We start from the raw sequence: 25,290 nt of genomic DNA, 5'->3' as shown, positions 1-25,290 counted from the left end.
TTGTTTTAGGCTTTAGCTGTTCCGTTGTGTCAAAGTGTTTGGTCGTGAAAGACTGTTCTGCGCGTGAACACCTTGTTTGTCCCTTGACCGCTTCATTCATGCAGCAATTTGATCAGTGGATAACTTCATGAAGCGAGTTAGCGTGGATGGGGGATTCCTTTGCTTCGTGTTGCAGCTTTGCGTCGTGTAGCAGTTTAATTGATTGGCGGTTAGCTTTGCGTTGTGTGGCAATTTGATTGGCTGGCGGTTAGCTTTGCGTCGTGTGGCAATTTAATTGGCTGGCGGTTAGCTTTGCGTCGTGTGGCAATTTGATTGGTGGTTAGCTTTGCGTCGTGTGGCAATTTGATTGGCTGGCGGTTAGCTTTGCGTCGTGTGGCAATTTAATTGATTGGTGGTTAGATTTGCTTCATGGTGAATAATTTCGGTTCGTGTAGGTAGTTAACTGAGTGGTGGATACCTTTGGCACTGTCTGACACCAGTGGAGGTGGGGTTGTCTGTGTACTGTCTTGGACTGAAACCACGTACTTGCAGATGGATATATATATATAGAAATCATCAAACTTCTAATAATATCTTTAAACAATGCTGTTAACACTACAAATTGAGGGGAGACTTTGTAAAGGGCACATAGCATGTCTGTTTCAGTCGTATCTGTACCTTTAATCGGGAATCTTTCAATGCAGAATTTTAAACTCGCACGAAAACCAAATCACACAACGCTTAAACCGAAGCACAAAATAAGTGGTTCAAAGGAACATCTGTTCGTTCAACATATTTGAGCCTATTTTGACGCGGATGTACCACACACATTGAATCCATGGCAATTAACAGAATAGGACGATCATTTCAACATACATCTCACATATCGTGGCAAAATATCTTCAACTAAAGATGGGCGAAATCGTTAGGATTAAAGGAAATAAATATATGTTAATAATAATAAATAAAATATTTTTAAAACCATGATTTACAAAAAGCAGTAACAGCATATGGCACAAAGATATAAATCGATATTTGTAATAAGAAAAAAAAAATTTCTACTGTCAGTCATGATTTACAAATAGGTAATAAATCTTAAAATTTAACAAACTGACCGAAATAAATATTTACAGCTGGCACTATGTATATGTGGAGAACCGTCTTTATAAATGACCTATGAAAAAAATAATAAAATAAACGATAAACGCTGAACAGAACATATCAAATGAAATCCAACGTACAGGCCAAACATGTTCATGTATGCTTTTGTATTATCATAACTCCTACCACCCTCCCTTCCACCTGCCCCCCTTCCTCCCCAGCGCAGATTTAACCAAGACTGATTTTTTCCACTTGGACCAACACCTGTGCAGCACCTTTCTGCGCCACGCCCCTGACACAGTGGGTAGGGATTCACTGCCCCCCCCAAATGGGTCGTATACTCTGCGACCTTGAACCTTAACCCCAACCTTGATTGAAGAGACCAAGAACGGTTGTTCCTTGAACCAGAGAATGTAGCAATGTGATAATCTGACACGGTGGCTGTGTGCTCAGTAGACTTGCCCCCTCTCCACACACGTTGACAAAGTTATTTTATTTCAACTGAGGACGTAGCCATATCTTACTATTTAATATCGTATCCCCCCCATGTTGAATAGAGCCGACCGTGCAGGATGAGAATGTAGCGATGTGTACCTCCACACCGTGTGACTGTGGTCAGTACAGTGTGGCCCACAGGTTGAGGCTGAGGAGGACGATAGTGAGCACGTGCACTGCCCCACACACGCTGTGCCGACAGCAAGGGGCCGTGTTGAGGGAGGGCCGTGACTTGTCCGACTTGGCGTCAGGCAGCTTCTCTCCCCCTGTAACGTCAGCAATGGATTGTTATATCAGCCATGACGTCACAGTAAACAGTAACATCAGCAATGGCTTGTCAGGTCCGTCATGTCACACAACTCTGAACATTGTGTGTGTGTGCGTGCGTGTGTGCGTGCGTGCGTGTTCAACTGTAATATCACATAGGAATTGTCGAGTTAGTCAGAATGAAGATAATTCCTTTCAGGAAAACCAAACACAAGACTTCACCACAAAAGAAAACACAGAGTCCCTTGTGCCAAGCGATAACACCATATTTTTCTTTAGAAAACTTCAAGAGTCCAGCACACACCAAAAAATATTTTAAGTCATCTTCATCATTCCCATTTATACTTGTTGGAACTGTCATATGTATAACATGGTGTCTGTATTGGTTACAGAGAACAGGACAACAGCTTTCACAGTGCCCCCGGATGTGGATTACAAAACAGGTTCCTCATCGTGTCATGGAAATGTAGCAAAGGATGTCCTCCTTCTGTCCTCCTCCTGTCCTCAGATACTCCCTCTGTCTGTCCTCCAATCCTCCTTCTGTGTCCTCCATCTTCCCTCCCATCCTCCGTCCAATCCTTTAAGTCAAGCCTTTCATACAGTGGTGGTTCGTACTGGAATAATCTGCCTTCCTTTTTTAAAACAGATAACCAGTAGTGTTAACTTCAGAAGCTCTTTAAAAAAAACAAAACTGTTTGATAAAATGGAGAATATATGAATGATAAACATGAAATGTTGAAACAAAATGCCATGCACTATTCTTTTTCTTCTCATTATTATTATTAGTAGTAGTAGTATAGTTGTGTTGTTGTTGTAAGGAATTGTGTGTGTGAAGTGTCCGCTTTATCATTTGCTTTTCTGGCTGTGACATTGTTTCGTTCTTTTGCTCTATTTTCTTTTATATATATATATATATATATAGCAGTAGTAGTGGTAATGGTAGTAGTGGTAATGATGGTTTCATTGTTTTGTTGTTGTTTTTTTTGGGGGGGGAGATTTTTATTTATATTTTATTATTATTATTATGAGGGAGGGAGGATTGGAGGACAGAGGGAGGATTGGAGGACAGAGGGAGGGAGGATGGAGGACAGAGGGATGGAGGACAGAGGGAAATTGTCCTCCAATTCTCCCTCCCTCTGTCCTCCTCCCTCCCTCCTTCCCTCCCTCCTTCCCTCTGTCCTCCAATCTGTCCCCCAATCTTCCCTCTGTCCTCCCTCCTCCCTCCCTCTGTCCTCCATCCTCCTCCCTCCAATCCTCCCTCCCTCTGTCCTCCAGTCCTCCCTCCTCCCTCCTCCCCTTTGTCCTCCAATCCGCCCTGTCTGTCCGTCCTCCTGTCCTCCAGTCCTCCCTCCTTCCCTCTGTCCTCCAATCCTCCCTCCTTCCCTCTGTCCTCCAATCCTCCCTCCCTCTGTCCTCAAAACCTCAGTCTGTCCTCCCTCCCTCCATCCTCCCTCCTTCCATCCTCCCTCCGTCCTCCAATCCCCCCGTCCTCCCTCCCTCTATCCTCCAATCCCCCCTCCCTCCTGTTCATCTTCCTCCCTCCCTCTTTGTCCTCCTCCGTCTGTCCTCCCTTCCTCCATCCCTCCCTCTCTCTGTTCTCGATCATCCTCTGTCCTCCTCCCTCCCTCTGTCCTCCAATCCCTCCTCCCTACTCAATCCTCCCTCCCTCCCTCCCTCTGTCTTTTCTCCATCATCCTCCCTACCTCTTTGTCCTCCAATCCTCCCTCTGTTCTCCATCATCCTCCCTCCAATCCTCCCTCCTCCCCTTTGTCTTCCAATCCTCCCTGTCTGTCCTCCCTCCTCCCTCCGTCCTCTGTCTGCTGTCCTCCAATCCTTCGTCCGTCCTCCAATCCTCCCTCCCTCTGTCCTACAATCCTTCCTCCCTCCCTCCCTCTATCCTCCAATCCCCCCTCCCTCTGTCCTTCAATCCTCCCTCCCTCTTTGTCCTCCATCCTCTCTCTGTCTGTCCTCCATCATCCTCCCTCCCTCTGTCCTCCAATCCTCCCCTCCCTCCCTCTGTCCTCCCTCCCTCCCTCTGTCCTCCCTCCCTCCCTCCCTCTGTCCTCCCTCCATCCTCCGTCCTCCAATCCTCCCTCCCTCCCTCTCTCTGTCCTCCAATCCTCCCTCCCACTGTCCTCCATCCTCTGTCCTCCATCCTCCCTCCCTCCCTCTGTCCTCCAATCCTCCCTCCCTCCCTCTGTCCTCCAATCCTCCCTCCCTCCCTCTGTCCTCCAATCCTCCCTCCCTCCCTCTGTCCTCCATCCCTCCCTCTGCTGTCCTCCATCCCTCCCTCTGCTGTCCTCCAATCCTCCCTCTGTCCTCCATCCTCCCTCCCTCTGTCCTCCAATCTGCCCTCCCTCTGTCCTCTTATCCTCCTTTCCTCTGTCTTCCAATCCTCCCTGTCTGTCCTCCATCTTCTCTCTGTCTGTCCTCCAATCCTCCCTCTGTCCTCCCTCCCTCTGTCCTCTAAACCTCCCTCTGTCCTCCATCTTCCCTCCCTCTGTCCTCCAATCCTTCCTCCCTCCCTCAGTCCTCCCTCCTTCCCTCTGTCCTCCAATTCGCCCTCCCTCTGTCCTCCAATCCTCTCTCTGTCTGTCCTCCAATCCTCCCTCCCTCTGCCCTCCAATCCTCCCTCTCTCTGTCCTCCAGTCCTACCTCCTCCCTCCCTCTGTCCCCCAATCCTCCCTCTGTCCTCCAATCCTTCCTCCCTCCCTCCGTCCTCCAATCCCCCCTCCCTCCTCAATCCTCCCTCCCTTCCTCCAATCCTCCCTCCCTCCCTCTGTCCTCCATCAATCCTCCCCGTGTTCTCCAATCCTCCCTCTGTCCTCCAATCCTCCCTCTGTCTTTCCTCCAATCCTTCCTCCCTCCCTCTGTCCTCCATCATCCTCCCTCCCTCTTTGCCCTGCAATCCGCCTTCCCTCTGTCTTCCAATCCTCCCTGTCTGTCCTCCCTCCCTCCCTCTGCCCTCCAATCCTCCCTCCCTCCCTCTGTCCTCAATCCTCCCTCCCTCTGTCCTCCAATCTCCCTCTGTCCTCCAATCCTCCCTCCCTCTGTCCTCCAATCCTCCCTCCCTCCCTCTGTCCTCCAATCCTCCCTCTGACCTCCCTCCTCCCTCCCTCTGTCCTCCAATCCTCCCTCCCTCCCTCTGTCCTCCAATCCTCCCTCTGTCCTCCCTCCCTCTGTCCTCCAATCCTCCTCCCTCTGTCCTCCAATCCTCCCTCCCTCCCTCTGTCCTCCAATCCTCCCTCTGTCCTCCCTCCTCCCTCCCTCTGTCCTCCAATCCTCCCTCCCTCCCTCTGTCCTCCAATCCTCCCTCTGTCCTCCCTCCCTCTGTCCTCTAAACCTCCCTCTGTCCTCCATCTTCTCTCCCTCTGTCCTCCAATCCTGCCTCCCTCCCTCTGTCCTCCAGTCCTCCCTCCTTCCCTCTGTCCTCCAATCCTCCCTCTGTCCTCCATCCTCTCTCTGTCTGTCCTCCAATCCTCTCTCTGTCTGTCCTCCAATCCTCCCTCCCTCTGTCCTCCCTCCTCCCTCTGTCTGTCCCCCAATCCTCCCTCTGTCCTCCAATCCTTCCTCCCTCCCTCCGTCCTCCAATCCCCCCTCCCTCCTCAATCCTCCCTCCCTCCCTCCGTCTTTCCTCCAATCCTCCCTCTGTCCTCCAATCCTCCATCAATCCTCCCCGTGTTCTCCAATCCTCCCTCTGTCCTCCAATCCTCCCTCTGTCTTTCCTCCAATCCTCCCTCCCTCTGTCCTCCCTCCCTCTGTCCTCCCTCATCCTCCCTCCCTCTTTGCCCTGCAATCCGCCTTCCCTCTGTCTTCCAATCCTCCCTGTCTGTCCTCCCTCCCTCCCTCTGCCCTCCAATCCTCCCTCCCTCCCTCCCTCTGTCCTCAATCCTCCCTCCCTCCCTCCCTCTGTCCTCAATCCTCCCTCCCTCTGTCCTCCAATCTCCCTCTGTCGTCCAATCCTCCCTCCCCCCAATCCTCCCTCCCTCTGTCCTCCCTCCTCCCTCCCTCTGTCCTCCAATCCTCCCTCCCTCTGTCCTCCAATCCTCCCTCCCTCCCTCTGTCCTCCAATCCTCCCTCTGTCCTCCCTCCTCCCTCCCTCTGTCCTCCCTCCTCCCTCCCTCTGTCCTCCAATCCTCCCTCCCTCCCTCTGTCCTCCATCCTCCCTCCCTCCCTCTGTCTGCTGTCCTCCATCCTCCCTCCCTCTGTCCTCCAATCCTCCCTCCCTCCCTCTGTCCTCCAATCCTCCCTCTGTCCTCCAATCCTCCCTCTGTCCTCCCTCCCTCCCTCTGTCCTCCAATCCTCCCTCTGTCCTCCAATCCTCCCTCCCTTTGTCCTCCAATCCTCCCTCTGTCCTCCATCCTCCCTCCCTCTGTCCTCCATCCCTCTGTCCTCCAATCCTCCCTCTGTCCTCCATCCTCCCTCTGTCCTCCATCCCTCTGTCCTCCAATCCTCCCTCCCTCTGTCCTCCATCCTCCCTCTGTCTTTCCTCCAATCCTCCCTCCCTCTGTCTGTCCTCCATCCCCTCTCTGTCTGTCCTCCAATCCTCCCTCTGTCCCTCCCTCCGTCCTCCCTCCCTCTGTCCTCCAATCCTCCCTCTGTTCTCCATCGCTCCAATCCTCCCTCCCTCTGTCCTCCAATCCTCCCTCTGTCTGTCCTCCCTCCTCCCTCTCTCTGTCCTCCAATCCTCCCTCCTCCCCCTGTCCTCCAATCCTCCCTCCCTCAGTCCTCTAATCCTCCCTTGTCCTCCAATCCTCCCTCCCTCTGTCCTCCAATCCTCCCTCTGTCCTCCAATCCTCCCTCCCTCCCTCTGTCCTCCAATCCTCCCTCCCTCCGTCCTCCAATCCTCCCTCCCTCTCTCTGTCCTCCAATCCTCCCTCCCTCCCTCTCTCCTCCAATCCTCTGTCCTCTATCTTCCGTCTGTCTGTCCTCCCTCCTCCCCCTGTCCTCCATCCTCAGTCTGTCTGTCTGTCTGTCTGTCCGTCCGTCCTCCATCCTCACAAGACAAGACAAGACAGAACCAAACCAGACACACAGACTAGGACAGGACAAGACAAGACAGACCAAACAAGACACACAGACTAGGACAGCACAAGACAAGACAGAACCAAACAAGACACATAGGCTAGGACAGCACAAGACAAGACAGAACCAAACAAGACACATAGGCTGGGACAGCACAAGACAAGACAGAACCAAACAAGACACACAGACTAGGACAGCACTGACAAGACACAACCGACAAGACTGAAGCAAACAAGACAGAACCAAACAAGACACATAGGCTAGGACAACACAAGACAAGACAGAACCAAACAAGACACATAGGCTGGGACAGCACAAGACAAGACAGAACCAAACAAGACACATAGGCTAGGACAGCACAAGACAAGACAGAACCGACAAGACAGAAGCAAACAAGACAGAACCAAACAAGACACACAGGCTATGACAGCACAAGACAAGACAGAACCAAACAAGACACAGCACAGAACACACGATCGAACCAAACAAGACACACACATCCAGGACAGGACACAAGACAAGACATAACCAAACAAGACACACAGGTTGGGACAGGACAAGACAAGACAGAATCAAACAAGACAGCACAGAACAACACACGATCGTACCAAACAAGACACACACATCCAGGACAGGACAAGACAAGACCGGGCAGCAGAGGACAAGACAAGACAAGACACACACCATGGCGGTGGGGTCTGACCTTGGTGCGGGGAGGAGGAATGGAAGAGGCGGCCATCAGCCAGCACCTGCCCGTCAGGGCCAAACGGCAGATCCAGCCCCTGGCGGCTCCGGGACGTGGCGCCCTCCATGATTCTCCTCCTCGTCGTCGTCGGTCGTGTCGTTGTTGTTGTGGTGGTGGTGGTGGTGGTAGTGGTGGTGGTGAAGATTTCTGAATGGAGAGGAATGAGATTCAAGTTTCTGTTTCTCAAGGAGGCGTCACTGCGTTCGGACAAATCCATGATGATCATACGCTACACGACATCCGGCTAGGCAGATGCCTGACCAGAAGCGTAAACCCAACGCGCTTTGTCAGGCCTGGAGTGCTTGCATGTATTTTTTTGTGTACCTATCAGTGATTTTCTTCTACCGAACTTTTGCCAGAGGACAAGACTCTCGAGGCCGTGGGTTCTTTTTCAGGGCGCCAAGTGCGTGCAGCACGTGATACCTCGGTTAATCGTCTCATCCGATTGACTAGACGCCCAGTTCGATTCTCTGGTCGTTCCTTTATTTATTTATAGTCTGTTCATCTAAGATGATGATATTATAGACTGAAAATGAATGATAATTATTATTATTGTCAAATCATTATTATTTGGATTATCATCATTTCTATCATAATGATGACAATTATTATTAATTAGAATTCGACATTTCTGTATATTCAAATGAAAAGTGGGGCGCTTGAGGTGGAGGGAAGGGGGGAGGGAAGGGGGTGGCAAGGGGGGGGGACTAAGAAAAAAAGAGAGAGAGAGAGAACAGAATGTGGATAAGACAGAGTACAAAATGTAAAATGGAGAGGGTGAGTGCCAGTGATTGGAGAAAGAAAAAAACATAATATTGGAAGGATTCTCTCGTCAAACTTGGGAGAAACGGCGACAGCGGGATCCGAACCCAGACCCTCACGGACTCTGTATAGGCAGACGAGCGTCTTAACCACTCCGCCATCTTCCTCCCCGGGGGTTGGGTGGTGGTGGATGAATCAATTACAAGTTATGTGGCGGTTTCTGGTCGAAAAGTATAAATTTGTTAATATGTACTGAACAACTGAAACGGACCGTGTGATATTTACTATATGTGGATTTGGAACAAATGTAGATTATGTAATTTATGACGGAGTTTTAAAGATCTGCCGTATAAAATAAACGAAATATGCCGAATAATCATGAAGACCCTAAGGGAATTAAGATGTATCATTACAAGCTTTTGTCTGCTGTCAGGTGGTAATACACTAGACAACTTTCAACGCGGCGGTTTAAAATGTTATTGGACATTGTACTTTACAGTCCAGCCAACCGCTCAGGGCCAAATCAAGACCGCCCGACTAAAAACATCAGCCACGGTGAATGTAAAACTGTCATATCTGGGCGCGGGGAGGTTGGGGGGGGGGGGGGACGGGACCTGGAAAATAACATCGTTAATAACATTATCTTGGCCATTAAAAATCATATGCAGGCAAAATGTGTAAACGCTGTCCCCGGAGTTTTCGTTTATCAGTGTTCTTTGTGGTCCATCCGACCTCACAGGGCCAAATCAGGACTCTTGTTTACACACACCAATCTGCATTTTCCTTGAGAGAAGTCACGGAACACACATGGGCACTGCTAATTCAAACCACCGCCACCACCTTTCAGACAAGACTTTCTGTAAATTCACAGATGCTGCAAGATGAACCTGATAAACCCAGTGTGCTGGTCAGATCTTTATAATTTACTGTATTCACATTCTGATTTTTTGTCTTTTTTGCAGCAAAAAAAGGAATGGTCAAAACCTAAGACACGGTCCTCCAAAATGCATGATATTCTGCAAGGGAACATTTATCCTTTGCACATTCCTAAAACAGTCCAAATTTGTTGTGTGGGAACGCGGTATACCATATCCAAGCCTCTGCTGCTACTTTTAGACACACTTTTCAGTTTAGACTGTTATTGCCGGCAGTACATCTGTTGTAACATTACACACTGTTTGCCAAATCCAAAGCTCTCTTAATGGGGAGTTTGTGCGCAATAGCCGAGTGGATAAAGCGTTGGACTTTCTATCTGAAGGTCCCGGGTTCGAATCTCGGTAACGGCGACTGGTGGGTGAAGGATGGAGATTTGTCCGATCTCCCAGGTCAACAAATGTGCAGACCTGCTTGTGCCTGAACCCCCTTCGTGCGTATACGCAAACAGAAGATCAAATACGCACGTTAAAGATCCCGTAATCCCTGTCAGTGTTCGGTGGGTGATGGAAACGAGAACATACCCAGCATGCGCACCCCAGAAAACGGAGTATGACTGCCTACATGGCGGGGTAAAAACGGTCACACACGTAATAGCCCACTCGTGTACATTCGATTGGACGTGGGAGTTGCAGCCCACGAACGAAGAAGAAAAAGCAGATCAAGAAGAGGACGAAGGGAGAAAAAAAAAGAAGAATCGGGAATTCCCAAAGACAGGAGTGCTGGGACGGGGGGACGTACCGTAGAGCACCATCTCCTTGTGGTCACCCCCCAGGTGGTTCCTGCCCACGCACACGTACCGCCCGTAGTCCGACTTGTCCAGCTGCTTCACCCTCAGGCTCAACGTCACGGCGTCCCGGATGTCCTCGCCGAACACGTAGATGTCGTGCTTGTCCGACTTCCGGAGCGCGCGACCGTCACGTTGCCACTCCATCACGGCGTGCGGCTTGGCGGAAATGACGCAGTCCAAGATGGTCTCCTTGCCCACGCTCTGGCCGATCCGCTTGGTGGGCAGGTACACTTCCGGGGGGTCTGCGGGGGAAAGGGAGAGGGCTGGGTCAATGTTTCGGTTGGTTGGGGGGCGGGCGAGGATGGGTGTGTGAGTGTGCGTGTTACTTGTGGCCTGAAATATTGAGCCGGGTGAGTGACGAGCCTGTGGATGCACAATATATTTCCAAACGGATGAATAAATATGTACTGTCGTGTAATAATAATAACATTAATAATAACGGTGGAGTGATGGCCTAGAGGTAACGCGTCCACCTAGGAAGCGAGAGAATCTGAGCGCGCTAGTTCCAATCACGGCTCAGCCGCCGATATTTTCTCCCCCTCCACTAGACCTTGAGTGGTGATCTGGAGACTAGTCATTCGGATGAGACGATAAACCGAGGTCCCGTGTGCAGCATGCACTTAGCGCACGCAAAAGAACCCACGGCAACAAAAAAGTTGTCCCGATCCTGGCTAAATTCTGTAGAAAAATCCACTTCGATAGGAAAAACAAATAAAACTGCATGCAGGAAAAAAATACCCCCCAAAAATGGGTGGCGCCGTAGTATAGCGACGCGCTCTCCCTGGGGAGAGCAGCCCGAATTTTCACACAGAGAAATCTGTTGTGATGAAAAGAAATACAAATACAATACACCCGACCAACTTAGCACATGGACATTTATGATACTACTACTACTACTACTACCACCACCACCAATAATAATAATAATACTAACGGGTATACGCTCCTTAGCACATTGACCAATATGATGATGATGATAATAATAATAAAGGATATCTACAATACACACTACATCCTTAGCACAGGGACCAATATAATACTAAAACTAATAATTATAATAACGGGTATATAATATACTTCACGTCCTTAGCACAGGGACCAATATAATTATAATAACAACAAAAAAAACAATAATAATAATATCGGGTACATATAATACATTCTACCTCCTCCGAACAGGGACCCAGAGGGCTGGTAATTAATCAATATCAACAAAGGATCATCATCCACTGTCGACACTGTCCCTCTGTTTCTATAATCAACCCACCACAACCACAGCTCAGCGAGAGACAGAAGGGGGGTAACTCACACTCCACGATGACCCGGATGGCCTTGGTGACGGCAGGGGGCACTCCGTTGTCCACGTGACACTCGTAGATGTCGTCACAGCTCCGCGTGACGTTGGTGATCATCAGCACGGACCCCTCCTCCCCCACCCCTGTCACCACCACCACCCCCCCCCCTCAGCGTCAAAAACTGATTCAAAGTTTCAAAAATTCAAATCTGACTTACATATTATACACCTGATGAATCTCTCATACTCGACACCTCTTTATCCTAAAATGTACTGATTGTGTTTCAGTATCATTGATATTATATATATGTTTGCTTTTTATTCACTTCCCATGTTCATCTATACCGTCGCTGTCTGGCACTCTGTCTCTCATTCTCCCTGTTTTATTTTTATTTTGTCCTATGGTGAGGTGATTTTCGATAATAGTAAGTGTCGTGCTTAATTAGGTACACGTTTTCGTTCATGCCTTTCAGATATATATATATATATATGTGTGTGTATGTGTGATGCCTTTTATCCTTTTCCTTGAAGGACTGGATGTAATAAAACAAATTAAAAAAAAATAATAATAAAAGCAGTTATGCTAACATCACTACCATCGTGAAATATATAAAAAATAAAAAAAAAAATCCATTTCCTTTCGTTTCATTTCATCCTTTCTCTCACTGTCGTCATTATGGTCATTATCACATTTCGGAGTTTAACATCAATATTGTTGTTTATTTGTTTGTTTTCTTGCTGTTTGTTTGTTCTTTTTTTTTTTCTCAAGGCCTGACTAAGCGCGTTGGGTTACGCTGCTGGTCAGGCATCTGCTTGGCAGATGTGGTGTAGCGTATATGGATTTGTCCGAACGCAGTGACGCCTCCTTGAGCTACTGAAACTGGTCCTTTTCTAACTGGAAATTCAATCATTGGATAAAACCAGCCTCTGCTGTTTCTCTTAACGAGACAGTCTCCACCCAGGTAGGCAGCCTGCTGTTTAAATGACTCCGTGATCGTAAAATGGTTATAGCTTGGTCTCTGACCGAGGATAGGCGCCATATAAGTATCCACATCATCATCATCACCACCACCACCACCACCACCACCAAACCCATCTCTGCTGTTATTCTTAACGAGGCTAAGGCACACAAACTGCTTTAAGCCGTTGCTAGAGAAACGCTTCCCATCTATCAAATACCGTCATGAAAACTACATCACAAAGTGACGACTGTTACTCCAACAACAACGCATTTTTCTTTGGTAAAATTCAGCCCCCCACCCCCAACGTCCCCCTTTCCACCCCTACGCCTCCCTCCCAACCCCTACCCCACAACTCCGTCCTACAGTCCAGATCAATTCAAAACCATTCCAACAATCGGGATACAGACAAAGGTAACAACATGTTGATACAACCCCCTGCCAATACAGGACAGGGGCAGAGTGGAGTGATGGCCTAGAGGTAACGCGTCCACCTAGGAAGCGAGAGAATCTGAGCGCGCTGGTTCGAATCACGGGTCAACCGCCGATATTTTCTCCCCCTCCACTAGACCTTGAAAGATGGTCTGGACGCTAGTCATTCGGATGAGACGATAAACCGAGGTCCCGTGTGCAGCATGCACTCAGCGCATGTAAAAGAACCCACGGCAACAAAAGGGTTGTTCCTGGCAAAATTCTGTAGAAAAATCAACTTCGATAGGAAAACATAAAACTGCATGCAGGAAAAAAACAAAACAAAAAAAGGGGGTGGCGCTGAAGTGTAGCGACGCGTTCTCCCTGGGGAGAACAGCCCGAATTTCAAACAGAGAAATTTGTTGTGATCTTACTAAAAGAGCACATCAGCCAACCAGGACCGGGGAACCCACCCGGGCCGTTGCACTCACTCTCTTTGTGTCCGTCAATCAGGCGGCTGTTCCTCTTGAACCAGGTGACGACGGGTGGCGGCACACCCGTGACGTTGCACACCAGGGTGGCCGTCTGCCCCTCCCTCAGCACCACCCGGTCTGACGACAGCTCCGAGATCACCACTGGGGGCACTGCGACCACAGGACAGCGACACGTGGGTTATGGGGAGTGTGCTGTGTTGTACTGTGTGGTGTCGTATTGTGGTTATCGTGTTGCGTTGTGAGGTGTCGTGCTGTGTGTGTGAGAGAGAGAGAGATTTACAGAGTAAACTGTCCTCACCCGTGAACCCCCCACCCCATCCCATCTTCCTGAGAGACAAAAGAAGTCCAGAAGGAGAGCCCCACCCACAACCCCACCCCCCTCACACACACACACCACACCAAAAACAAAAGTCAGAAAGGGACGACAGAACACCCCCTCCACTCCTCACACCTCCCCCCCCCCTTCTCTTCCCTCTCCCCTCTCTTCTCTCCCCCCTCCCTCCTTTCTCCCCCTCCCCTTCTTCCCCCCCTCCCCTCCCCTCACTTCCCTTCTCTCCCCCCTCCCCTTCTCTCCCCCCCCTACCCCCGTCCCCACTTAAAAAAAAATATATATATATATATATCACCTACCTTGCACGACGAGCGTGACCCTCTTGCTCTGAGTGGGCTTGGTGTTGATGCGGCACTCGTACATGCCGCTGTCGTTCAGCCGGACGTGGCGGATCAGCAGGTTCCACTCCCGCACGTACGGCCGCTCCACGCTCACCCGCCCGTCGTCGATCACCCGCCGGTCGTTGTGGCTCAGGAGGATCTTCCGGGGGTTCACCCAGATCACCTGGTGGGGAGGGGAAGTGGGGAAGAGGGGGGGTTAGTCTGTGGTGGTGTTGGGTTGTTGTGGGGTTCGGTTCTTTTTGCTTTCGGTGGTGGGTGATGGGTGGTGAGGTTTGTGGGGGAGGGTGCTGAGTCGGGTTTGTTCGGCTTGTGTGTGTCTGTGTATGAGAGAGAGAGATTGAGAGAGATTTTATGTCTTTTCACTAACTGACATTTGAGAGAGAGAGAGATTTTTCATCAATTTCATGTCTTTTCACTAACTGACATTTGAGAGAGAGAGAGAGATTTTTCATCAATTTCATGTCTTTTCACGAAGTGACATTTGAGATATGTGTGTGTGTGATGACGACGATGATGATGATGGTGGTGACGATGGTGGTGACGACGATGACGATGATGATGACAATAATGATGGTGGTGACGACGATAACAACGACGACGACGAGGCCCTCACCGAGTACTGCCCCAGGAACTCCACAGAGCATGGTAGCACGGCCCGCGTGCCCTGCGTCACCTTCACCACCTCTGGGGAACTGCTGAACAGCGGCTCCATGCTGCCACTGCCCGCTGCTGCACGTGCACACCGCCACACGCATACACCATCACACACACACACACAATCCTTGTGAAATACGTACAAAGGAAACAGAATGGTCAAAAAACAATATTTTTTCCCCATCCAAATGATTATTCAGTAATTTCACCACTAATTCATCTTCCTTCAAGACTCCAATTCCTCATACGCAAAGCACATACACATATGCGCATACAGGTGCATGCAGAGAGGGAGAGAGGGGAGGTGGACCCACTGCATATGGCTCAAAGCGAACCCGAAGCGGAATAGCTTCGACAACCAACAACCATCTACCGAAAGATCTAGTCATCAGCCCCACCCACATGTAATATGCATCTTTTGTTCAAACGTGTGTGTGTGTGCGTGTGTGAGTATACAGAAGTTTTTATATTGATATGCACCTGTTTTTATCCTAATTTCTACTGTATCTGTGTTTGTGCATGATTTTCGATTTATGTTCGTATCTTGTTGTGTACTATCCCCACCCCCACCCCCAATTTTCCTTGTGACCCCGGTACACTTGGTAATAATGACATAATCTATTCTATTCTATTCTATAACACCCTGGCAAATGGGTGAATAATCAAACAATCATGCATTAATTTGAACGCATCTACGCATTATTAAAACAAGTGCACGGATTGAAACTATCGGCCCAACGCAGCACGGTGGTGCCACCATATTGGGCTTGGCTCTCCAGAGAGAAGCCAGAAAGAGGTCAATCATGTTGTCATATCAACTGCTGTAAGAAGCGACGGGTGATCAGTGACGCAAAATGTGGGCCTGTCACAGCCATCATTTTCTTCTTCGTTCGTGGGCTGCAACTCCCACGTCCACTTGTATGCACACGAGTGGGCTTTTACATGCATGACCGTTTTTACCCCGCCATGTAGTCAGCCGCACTCCGCCTTCGGGGGTGTGCATGCTGGGTATGTTCTTATCTCCATAACCCACCGAACGCTATCATGGATTGCATGATCTTTAACGTGAGTATTTGATCTTCTGCTTGCGTATACACACGAAGGGGGTTCAGGCACAAGCAGGTCTGCACACATGTTGACCTGGGAGATCGGACAAATCTCCACCGTTTAGCCACCAGGCGCCGTCAACGAGATTCGAACCCGGGACCCTCAGATTGAAAGTGCAACGCTTTAACCACTCGGCGATTGCGCCCGTCATCCATCGTTTTCAAAAGCTGCCAGTCAATTCATTGTCTCTGCAACATGTGCTTTCTTCTGGCACGACGGAGTCAGCAAACGCACTTCCAGATTGGCACTCACAACTTTGATCTGCCTGTGGTGTTGGCGTTTCAGCAGCTAGTTTTTACTCTTCTCCCGTAAACTTGGGTTCAAAACTGTGTGGAATTAAACCCAAATCCATTCCAACACCGTACCTGCACAGTTTTGTTTTGTTGTTGTTGTTCATGTTGTTTGTTTGTTGTTGTTGTTTTTGTTTTGTTTTTTTTCACAGTTCTCGCACATTCTTTTCCAATGAATTTGCTTAGATTTGCTTCAGAAGTCTGTGGCCAAAAACGAAAGTTTGTCCCAGTGTATGTCACAACCTTATACAATTTTATTGTCGGCCTCCATACCTAATCGATGCATCGCGTTTAAATCATGATTGTTTTTCTCAAGACAGTTATTCAATGTACATATTATTGGACTAGCCATCAATACCTAAAATCTATTTATGTAAGTTATAAAGCCAGCCCACTTCGCGTCCCCCTTTAAGTGCAAACTGCTTACACAGAGTTAAAGAAAATGATCCAAGTCAGATCCATCACTCACAGAAAATTTGACTTGAGAATGCTGTAAATGTCCGACACTTATTCTGCTATTCATTTCGAAAACTTCCCACCATGGTAAGAGACAGTGCACCTGTACTTATCTTGGTGCACTCTGGAATTCCTTCGGTCTCAGCGGTCACAGGGAAAACACAACCAGCTTAGGGACACCTTTCTTATGCAATCTGAATGAGCTGTCTCTGATTTATTTAAACGATACCGTTTTCAAAAATGTTTGCAATTCTCTCTCTCCCCCCCCCCCCCTCCCCCCTCTCTCCCCCTCCTTCTCTCTCTCTCTCCCTCTGTCTCCTTCCATCTCTCTGTCTCTCTGTCTCCCTCTCTCTCTCCCTCTTTCTCTCTCACTCCCTCTCTCTCCCTCTCTCTCACTCCCTCTTTCTACCTCTCCCCCCTCTCTCTCCCCCCCTCTCTCTCTTCTCAACCAATGCCAGTGGACCCAAAGCCCAAACTGAACAACGACGAGCAAACGCATTCATATGGACGCAGAAAATGCACACGAGACAACATACGATAAATATTTCAGAAATGCCACCGTTTATTGTTTATTCTTCCATCGAAGCAGAAGAGGAGGAGGAAGAGAAGGAGGAAGAAGAGAAGGAAGGAGAGGAGGATGACGATAAGGAGGGAGGCGGAAGGAGGAGAGGGGCGGGGGTAGGGGGTGATTTCACAGTGGAAGAGACCCGAGAAGCAGGGAGAGAAAGCCAACAGAACGTAAAGCCACGCGGTGACACCTCTGCTCTCAACCCGATCTTCACGTCTCTCCACGTGTGACACCACTGCCCGCCTCACTCTGTTTCACGGAGGTGTCATAGCGTGCGGACAGATCCATACATGTTACACCGCATCCACTGAAAAAAGAGGAGAAGAAGAAGACACGAACAAGCAAGGAGGCAGATGACCGGGCCATGCACTCCCCCAACGCTTCTACATTCTAAAAAATACACATTGAGGATCGTGTACTGCACTGTCCATAACCCAGCTGCCCGTCTTGTTCCGAATCGCCCTAACAGTGACCATATTCGGCGTCTTCTCAAATGACTCCACCGTTTGCCGATGCAGTCCACGATTGAATACAAACTCTTCGAAAGTTCCCTTCAGCTTTCTCTGGTTCTCCGCTATTCATTCTGACCTCATCACTGTTTACATTTCAATAAGACAACCACGTTCATCATCACACAGTAGTGTTCCCAAAATTCCCTCTTCCACGACTAAGACCTTCCTGTCAAAGATCCTTCGCATTCACCGCCCCGGTCCAGTGGAACTACTTGCCATATGAATCGAGACACTCACAGTCCATTTCTACCTTCAAAACCGACCTCAAGACTCATCTGTTGAAAACTGCCTTTAATTGATCTCCTGATGCCTGTGATGGTGAGGGTGTGTGCTTGTTTCTGTGTTCTGTGTTAGGTGTTGTGTGGAGGGGAAGGAGGAAGAGGGGGGGCTGAGTTTTTTGGGGTGTTTCAAGTTTTGCATTGTTTGGGGGTTGTGATGCACACGATTGGTTTGGGATGTCCGAACTCGTTTTGGGGTGTTTACTATGAACATTGAGTTTAGTTTTGTACTTTTGATGCGATGTCCTGTCAAAATTCGTCGTGTTTACTTCCTTGGGTGGACAAACCTGCATATTAATATTTTATAGATGACTTTGTTTTTTTCTTTTTTATCTATGGCACTATCATAATTGTTAAAAGCGCTCAGAGCAAAATCAAAAGAATAGGCGCTATGTAGATGTAGGTAATCATGATTATCATTATGATAACTATTATCATTACTACTATCATTTACAAATATATACATACATGTGTGTACGTGCGTGTGAAAAATAATATATGGCGGCAAGAAATAAACAGACACACACACACACACACACACACACACACACACACACGACTTTGGTAAAGTTTGGACAAAATTAAAGAAATGAAAAATGTAATAAAGTTACCAAGTTGCCCAATATCAAATGACTCACAAAAAACAAATTTCTATCAGATCAGGAAAAGGCAGAAATCTTTGTTGAAATGTTTGCACAAAATAGCAAATATGAAGGCTTATCACATGCGTGTAAAACACACAGAGATAGAAAAGAAAAAGTCCTTTATACAGTGACCCCATTCCGCAAAATGACTTGTGGTTTAATTCTCCTATTACATATGAGAAGTTATAAACCGCAATAGCTTCCATTAGCAATATAAAAAAAAAGTTCAGTTGGCATTGATGCAATATCTAATGAGATGCTAAAACACATTCCAGAAAAAATGTATCGTTTTCCTGCACAAAATAAATATCTGAAATGTTGGATATCTGGAACTGTACCACAGATATGGAAAAGATCGATAGTTGTACCAGTTTTAACTCACTCGGTACGGCCAGTCCTCTCTTCTCCTCTACACAGACCCCTCGGATGTCCTGTGGGTGCCTGAATGACCCAACCTTTAGCTTCTGTCGTCAGAATTGTGGTATTCTTTGTCAACATTCACCTCTTCAGTATAAGAGCCTTCCGCTTGCAATATTTTGATGATGGTAATTGGGGTGAAACGCTGTTAACGTCGTCTCTTTCGCCGTTCGAATAGAGAGAGTTAAAAGCAGGAAAACCTAAACGTAATAAAAATAGCTATAGGCCTATTGAATTGACTTCGCATGTCAGTAAATTAATGGAAAAAAAATAGTCCTTTGAGAATAATAACTTACTGTGAAAAATACAATATCTTTCCAGTGAACCAGGCAGGCTTTAGAAAAGGAAGATCAACCGTCGAACACCTAGTAAAGATTACAACTCAAATAAAATGTCAGTTTGCCCGCAGAAAAAGTGTCCCAGCAACGTTTTTGGATGTTAAAAAGCCTGCGATCAGGTCTGGCACAAACGTCTGCCATACAAACTGAAATCAGTTGGAATATCTGGTAATCTCTATGGGTATATAAAAAAGCTCTTGATCAAATTTCTAGAATTATTCAAGCAAGGGTGGGAACACATTATTCTTTGCCACATAAACTTGACATGGGAATTCCATAGGGCTCAATTATAGCCCTTGTTCTCTTTAATATTCTTATTCGGGATCTCCCAAAGGCATTGTCAAATCGTGTAGTTTTAGTACAGTATGCTGATGATACATGTATGTGGATGGGTGTCACTCTCAAAAAAAAGTCAACCCCATAAAGAGCACAGAATTACATACGTCGTTTGTATCAATCTAATCTTGATAACCTTGGTAACTATATGTTTGAAAATGGTCTAGCTTTGTCGACTGAAAAAATATGTATGTTGTTGTTTAATTCAAGTTGCAACCCATCTAGCATGCCTATTTTAAATTACTTGGTGAGGTCATTGATTATAAACAGGTGGTGAAGTTTTTAGGCATTTACCTTACTTCAAAACTGACATGGAACATTCACTTTGGCTACATCTTAACAAAGGCAAGGAAAAGTGTTAATTTTATGAAAATTATCAGGCCGTTTACCCTGGGGAATGAATACATAAACATTGATTCAGCTTTCCATGGCCCTTGTAAAATCCAAGATAACGTACGCACAAGAAATATTTTTCAGTGCACCTAAATATCTATTACAAAAGATGCAAAGTGTAGACTGTAAGGCTAACAAAATTGCCCTCGGAGCACCCTCTCATGCATCCAACCAGGAAACATACAAAACAGCCGAATTCTTCCCTTAAATGGGCATCGTGAGTTAGCAACAGCAAATTCGCTGTAAGATACACTTCAATGACAAAAAAATTCATTGCTGATGAACTGACAGTAACTCCTGACACTGATTTTCTTAAAAGAGCTAAAGCCTTCTCATCACAAGAAACAGTTGCAACTTACGTTTCAAATTTGTTAAAAGAATCTGGTGTTAACATGAACGAATTAGCTGCAAAACCACATCATACTCCTGTTCCTCTTTGGGAAATGTTGAAAGCAGATTTTGATACTGATTATTCTGAAACAAAAATGGAAGAAAACATCAATATCACGACAAGTAATGCCAGAATCCATATAGCAGAAAAAACATCAGAATCATCTCCATACATTTACAGATGGATCTGTTCTTGGTGACAAAAATGCTGGTGCGGCTTTTTCTATTCCTGCTTTTAAAGTTGAAAAATCTTATTTTATTGGAAAAAAATCTTTCCATATTCACGGCTAGGCTAATTGCTATCATACAAGCTCTGGACTACTTAGTGTGCCTTCCAATTGTTTTCTCGAAAATAGCATTCTTTGTTGATTTCAAATCAGTACTTTATGCTCTAGAATTATTTAGCCTTGAAACAAGACCTGACTTTGTTATTGGGGAAAATCATTAGGTACATTGATTAAAGGAACCGAGGTAAGTTTTTTTTTCGGGGGTGCCTTCTCATGTAGGCATTTATGGCAATGAAACTACTGATAAAGCAGCTAAAAGAGAAGCACAAGATTAAGAAAAATCAGCATGGGGTCGATTTCATAATCGATGGAAGGAAATATTATTATAACATAAAGGGCCATTATTCCCCGAGAATATTATTAAAGAAAAGATACCGAATCCATCAGCTTGCTATACAAGATTAATAGCCTCTACCTTCTTCCGTATAAAAAAAGTTGATCCCCTGAAAACAAACTATAGTAAAAAATGTTACATGCATCTGTCGTAAGCAGTTCAGCTTGCATCATTGTTTGTTTCACTGTCCGCAGTTACGTAACTTCTTGCCCAAGTATTTCAAAGAGAATAACTATTCTTCAGATGATTTTTGTAAAGTTATTTCTGACGAGGTTCTTATGGTCGAACTTTCACCCCCACCCCCACCCCCCTCCTCCCACATGGTGAGCAGGAGAGAGAAGAAAAAAAAGCCCCGCTGCCCACCCCTGTGCCAAGGATTTGGGGAGGCGGGGAGAGGTGGAAAAGTAGGTGATACTTGCAAGAGGAAGAGAAAGAAACATTACGATTCTTCTTCTTCTTCTTTTTTTCTTCTTTTTTTTTTTTTTTTTTTTTTTGTTGTTCGTTCCTAATTGCAGAGAGAGGAATTTCATGTTTAGAGGGGCGCGGGGGGTTGGGGTGGGGTCAGAGGGGAGAGAGAAATCAGGAAGTGAAAAAAGGAAGGAACATGAAAAACAGCGCAAAGTTTACCAGCCATTTCCACATTTTTGTCACTGTAAGTATGCTCTCTCTCTCTCTCTCTCTCTCTCTCTCTCTCTCTCTCATCAAACCTTGGAGACGATCTGGGGGGAAACAAAACGCACAGTACCCGCCTGCCACATGGACATTTTAAGCAAATGACAAAGTACCAAAGTGCCGCTTATCCCTTAGTAGTTTAGTTTGCTTTGGTTATGGGTTGTTTTTTTTCCCCCCTTTCTGTTCCATTTTATCTGTTTTGCACCATTTTTGTTCTGATTTGTACCTACCATGTCACTAGAACTTTACAGCTAATGACATCAAACATTTCAGTGTTCAGTGTTCTCTCCCATTTCTCCATGTAAGCTACAAGTCATGTTTCAATACACACAACCAGGTATGTAAATGGAAAAAATACCAAATCTGAAGCCTTTTAACTCACTCAGTACGGCCAGTCCTCTCTTCTCCTCTACACAGACCCCTCGGATGTCCAGTAGGTGTCTGAATGACCCAACATTTAGCTTCCGTCATCGGAATTATAGTATTCTTTGTCAACATTCACGTCTTCAGTATAAGAGCCTTCCGCTTGCAATATTTTGATGATGGTAATTGGGGTGAAACGCTGTTAACGTCGTCTCTTTCGCCGTTCGTATGGAGAGAGTTAAAACTACAACGACGAAAGAAAAACTGAAAGAGTAGAAAAGAAAACTATATCAACAACCATAATGAAAAATATCTGTAAAAACCTAAATTACCCCCCACGCTCAAACCCAAATAATATTAACTAGACGGGAGCAGGAAGGGGGTGGTTTATTTCTTTGTTTTGTTTTGTTTTGATTTGCTTGCGTGCGCTTTCCGCTCGCGCGCGCGTGCGTGCGTGTGCGTGTGTGTGTGTGTCGTGTGTGTGTGTGTGTCGTGTGTGTGTGTGTGTGTGTATGTGTGTGTGTGCGTGCGTGCGTGTGTGTGTCTTTGTGTGTGTGACACAGATGTATGAAGACAGAAAGACAGTCATATACACAAACGGAAAGAGAGACAGACAGACAAAGACAAACTGAAAGAGAGAATCAAAACGAGAGTCAAAAAGACAAACAGGCCGTACACACACACACACACACACAGAGGAAAAAAAACAAAGACACAAGGCAGAGAAAAGGAGACAGACACGGCAGACAGAGGAAGAGAGAGACAAAGAAATATAGGCAAAGACATACGAATAAACAATTGACAACCACACAGAAAATGACAGTGACAGACAGACAGAGGAGTTTGGAGTGGAGAGGGGAGTGCGGTAGAGAAAAAGAGACAGGCAGAAAGAGAGAAAGACAGGGAAAGACAGAGAGAGACAGACAGGCAAAGACAGGCAGTCAGAAAGAGAGAGAGAGACAGGGAAAGACAGAGAGAGACAGACAGACAAAGAAAGAGAGGCAGGCAGTCAGAAAGAGAGAAAGACAGAGAGAGACAGACAGAGAAAGACAGGCAGTCAGAAAGAGAGAGACAGGGAAAGACAGAGAGACAGACAGACAGACAAAGAAAGAGAGACAGGCAGTCAGAAAGAGAGACAGGGAAAGACAGAGAGACAAAGAAAGAGAGACAGGCAGTCAGAAAGAGAGAAAGACAGGGAAAGACAGAGAGAGACAGACAGAGAAAGACAGGCAGTCAGAAAGAGAGAAAGACAGGGAAAGACAGAGACAGACAGGCAGTCAGAAAGAAAGACAGGGGAAAGACAGAGACAGACAGGCAGAGACAGAGACGGAAACTGAGAAAGAGACAGAGACAGAGAGCCATGCAGAAGCAACACAGAAAAAAACAAACAAAAAAACCCTCAGTGACCAAACTCTGTGGCGGAGGAAACCTGGGCAAGAAAAAGCAAACACTAGACACACTCCTCCCTCTCCCAGCCCCAAACCCTCATGCCCCGCCCCCCACCCCACCCCCCGCCCCCCATATCCCCTTCATGTCCCCCCCCCTCCCAATGGAATCCAAACAAGAAACCTGTCACAGTCTGCCACAATGCTCGTGATGCCAGACTCTCCTTATCTGCACTGCATGGCTTGTGGATTTTCTAAAACAAACACCCAACTCTTCTCATGTGCGCGTGCACACGCACATACAGCCGCACGGACATGTGCCCTTGTGTGTGCGCGCACACACACACACACACACACACACACACACGCTGTGCGCATACTCGCTGGTGTGTGTTTACTTACTTCAGTGAACGTGTGTATGTGTGTGTGTGTGTGGGGGGGGGGGGTGCTTGGATGTGGAGCGTGCGAACACCCCAACACACAGCACGCATACAAACATACATACACATATACACATACACACACACACGAGCGTAAGCACGCAAGCACGCGCTCACACACACACACACACACACACACACACACACACACACACACACACTACACCAAACAACATAAATTATGCCCCATTAGGACAAGCATCGATATCGAACAGCAGAAATGAGCAGATGCACATACAGACATACAGACAGGCATAGAGACAGACAGACATAAAGACAGGCACAGAGACTGACATACAGACAGACATAGACGGACATACAGACACAAAGACAGGCAATGCAGACCAGACATACAGACTCACATAGAGAGATGACAGGCATACAAACAGACAGACAGACAGACAAACACAGACAGGCAAAGAGAGAAGCTGCAATAAGCTAAACTGGCTGGATATTTCCGAGCTATACAACAAGTGCCCCCTGCTCTGACCGGACATACAGCGTTTAGCACTGCTGCACTGACCCGTGTGATTTGGAGGAAACGCCAATCTATAAACTGACCCGTGTGATTTGGAGGAAACGCCAATCTATAAACTGACCCGTGTGATGTGGAGAAAGCGCCAATCTATAAACTGACTCGTGTGGTTTGGACGAAGCGCCATCTATAAACTGACTCGTGTGGTTTGGAGGAAGCGCCATCTATAAACTGACCCGTGTGATTTGGAGGAAACGCCAATCTATAAACTGACCCGTGTAGTTTGGAGGAAGCGCCAATCTATAAACTGACCCGTGTAGTTTGGAGGAAGCGCCAATCTATAAACTGACCCGTGTGATGTGGAGAAAGCGCCAATCTATAAACTGACTCGTGTGGTTTGGACGAAGCGCCATCTATAAACTGACCCGTGTAGTTTGGACGAAGCGCCAATCTATAAACTGACCCGTGTTATTTGGAGAAAGCGCCAATCTATAAACTGACCCGTGTAGTTTGGAGGAAGCGCCAATCTATAAACTGACCCGTGTAGTTTGGAGGAAGCGCCAATCTATAAACTGACCCGTGTGATTTGGAGGAAACGCCAATCTATAAACTGACCCGTGTAGTTTGGAGGAAGCGCCAATCTATAAACTGACCCGTGTGATTTGGAGGAAGCGCCAATCTATAAACTGACCCGTGTGATTTGGACGAAGCGCCAATCTATAAACTGACCCGTGTGGTTTGGACGAAGCGCCAATCTATAAACTGACCCGTGTGATTTGAAGGAAGCGCCAATCTATAAACTGACCCGTGTGATTTGGAGAAAGCGCCAATCTATAAACTGACCCGTGTGATTTGGAGGAAGCGCCAATCTATAAACTGAGCCGTGTGGTTTGGAGGAAGCGCCAATCTATAAACTGACCCGTGTGATTTGGAGGAAGCGCCAATCTATAAACTGACCCGTGTGATTTGGAGGAAGCGCCAATCTATAAACTGACCCGTGTGATTTGGAGGAAGCGCCAATCTA

General features: G+C 47.1%; 1 protein-coding gene across 2 annotated transcripts in view; it reads right to left on the bottom strand.

The window, feature by feature from the left end:
- Positions 1 to 493: 493 nt before the first annotated feature.
- The window catches only part of LOC143297189 (limbic system-associated membrane protein-like), a 150,176-nt gene continuing 125,379 nt past the window's right edge, over positions 494 to 25,290 (bottom strand). Inside the window, exons 5-11 of one of the 2 annotated variants that reach the window (XM_076609392.1) lie at positions 14,541 to 14,653; positions 13,886 to 14,090; positions 13,253 to 13,405; positions 11,407 to 11,535; positions 10,049 to 10,339; positions 7,571 to 7,759; positions 494 to 1,841 (exon numbers count right to left, since the gene is read on the bottom strand). In XM_076609392.1, coding sequence (XP_076465507.1) covers positions 1,696 to 1,841; positions 7,571 to 7,759; positions 10,049 to 10,339; positions 11,407 to 11,535; positions 13,253 to 13,405; positions 13,886 to 14,090; positions 14,541 to 14,653 — 1,226 coding nt within the window. In that variant the 3' untranslated portion in view covers positions 494 to 1,695. Of the gene's footprint in view, positions 1,842 to 7,570; positions 7,760 to 10,048; positions 10,340 to 11,406; positions 11,536 to 13,252; positions 13,406 to 13,885; positions 14,091 to 14,540; positions 14,657 to 25,290 lie in introns of both variants that reach the window. The other variant, XM_076609391.1, reaches the window with a different exon arrangement.

Source organism: Babylonia areolata, chromosome 22 (assembly GCF_041734735.1).
Source record: "Babylonia areolata isolate BAREFJ2019XMU chromosome 22, ASM4173473v1, whole genome shotgun sequence".
In the NCBI taxonomy this organism is placed as follows: Eukaryota; Metazoa; Mollusca; class Gastropoda; order Neogastropoda; family Buccinidae; genus Babylonia; species Babylonia areolata.
This window is presented reverse-complemented; position numbering and strand designations above follow the sequence as displayed.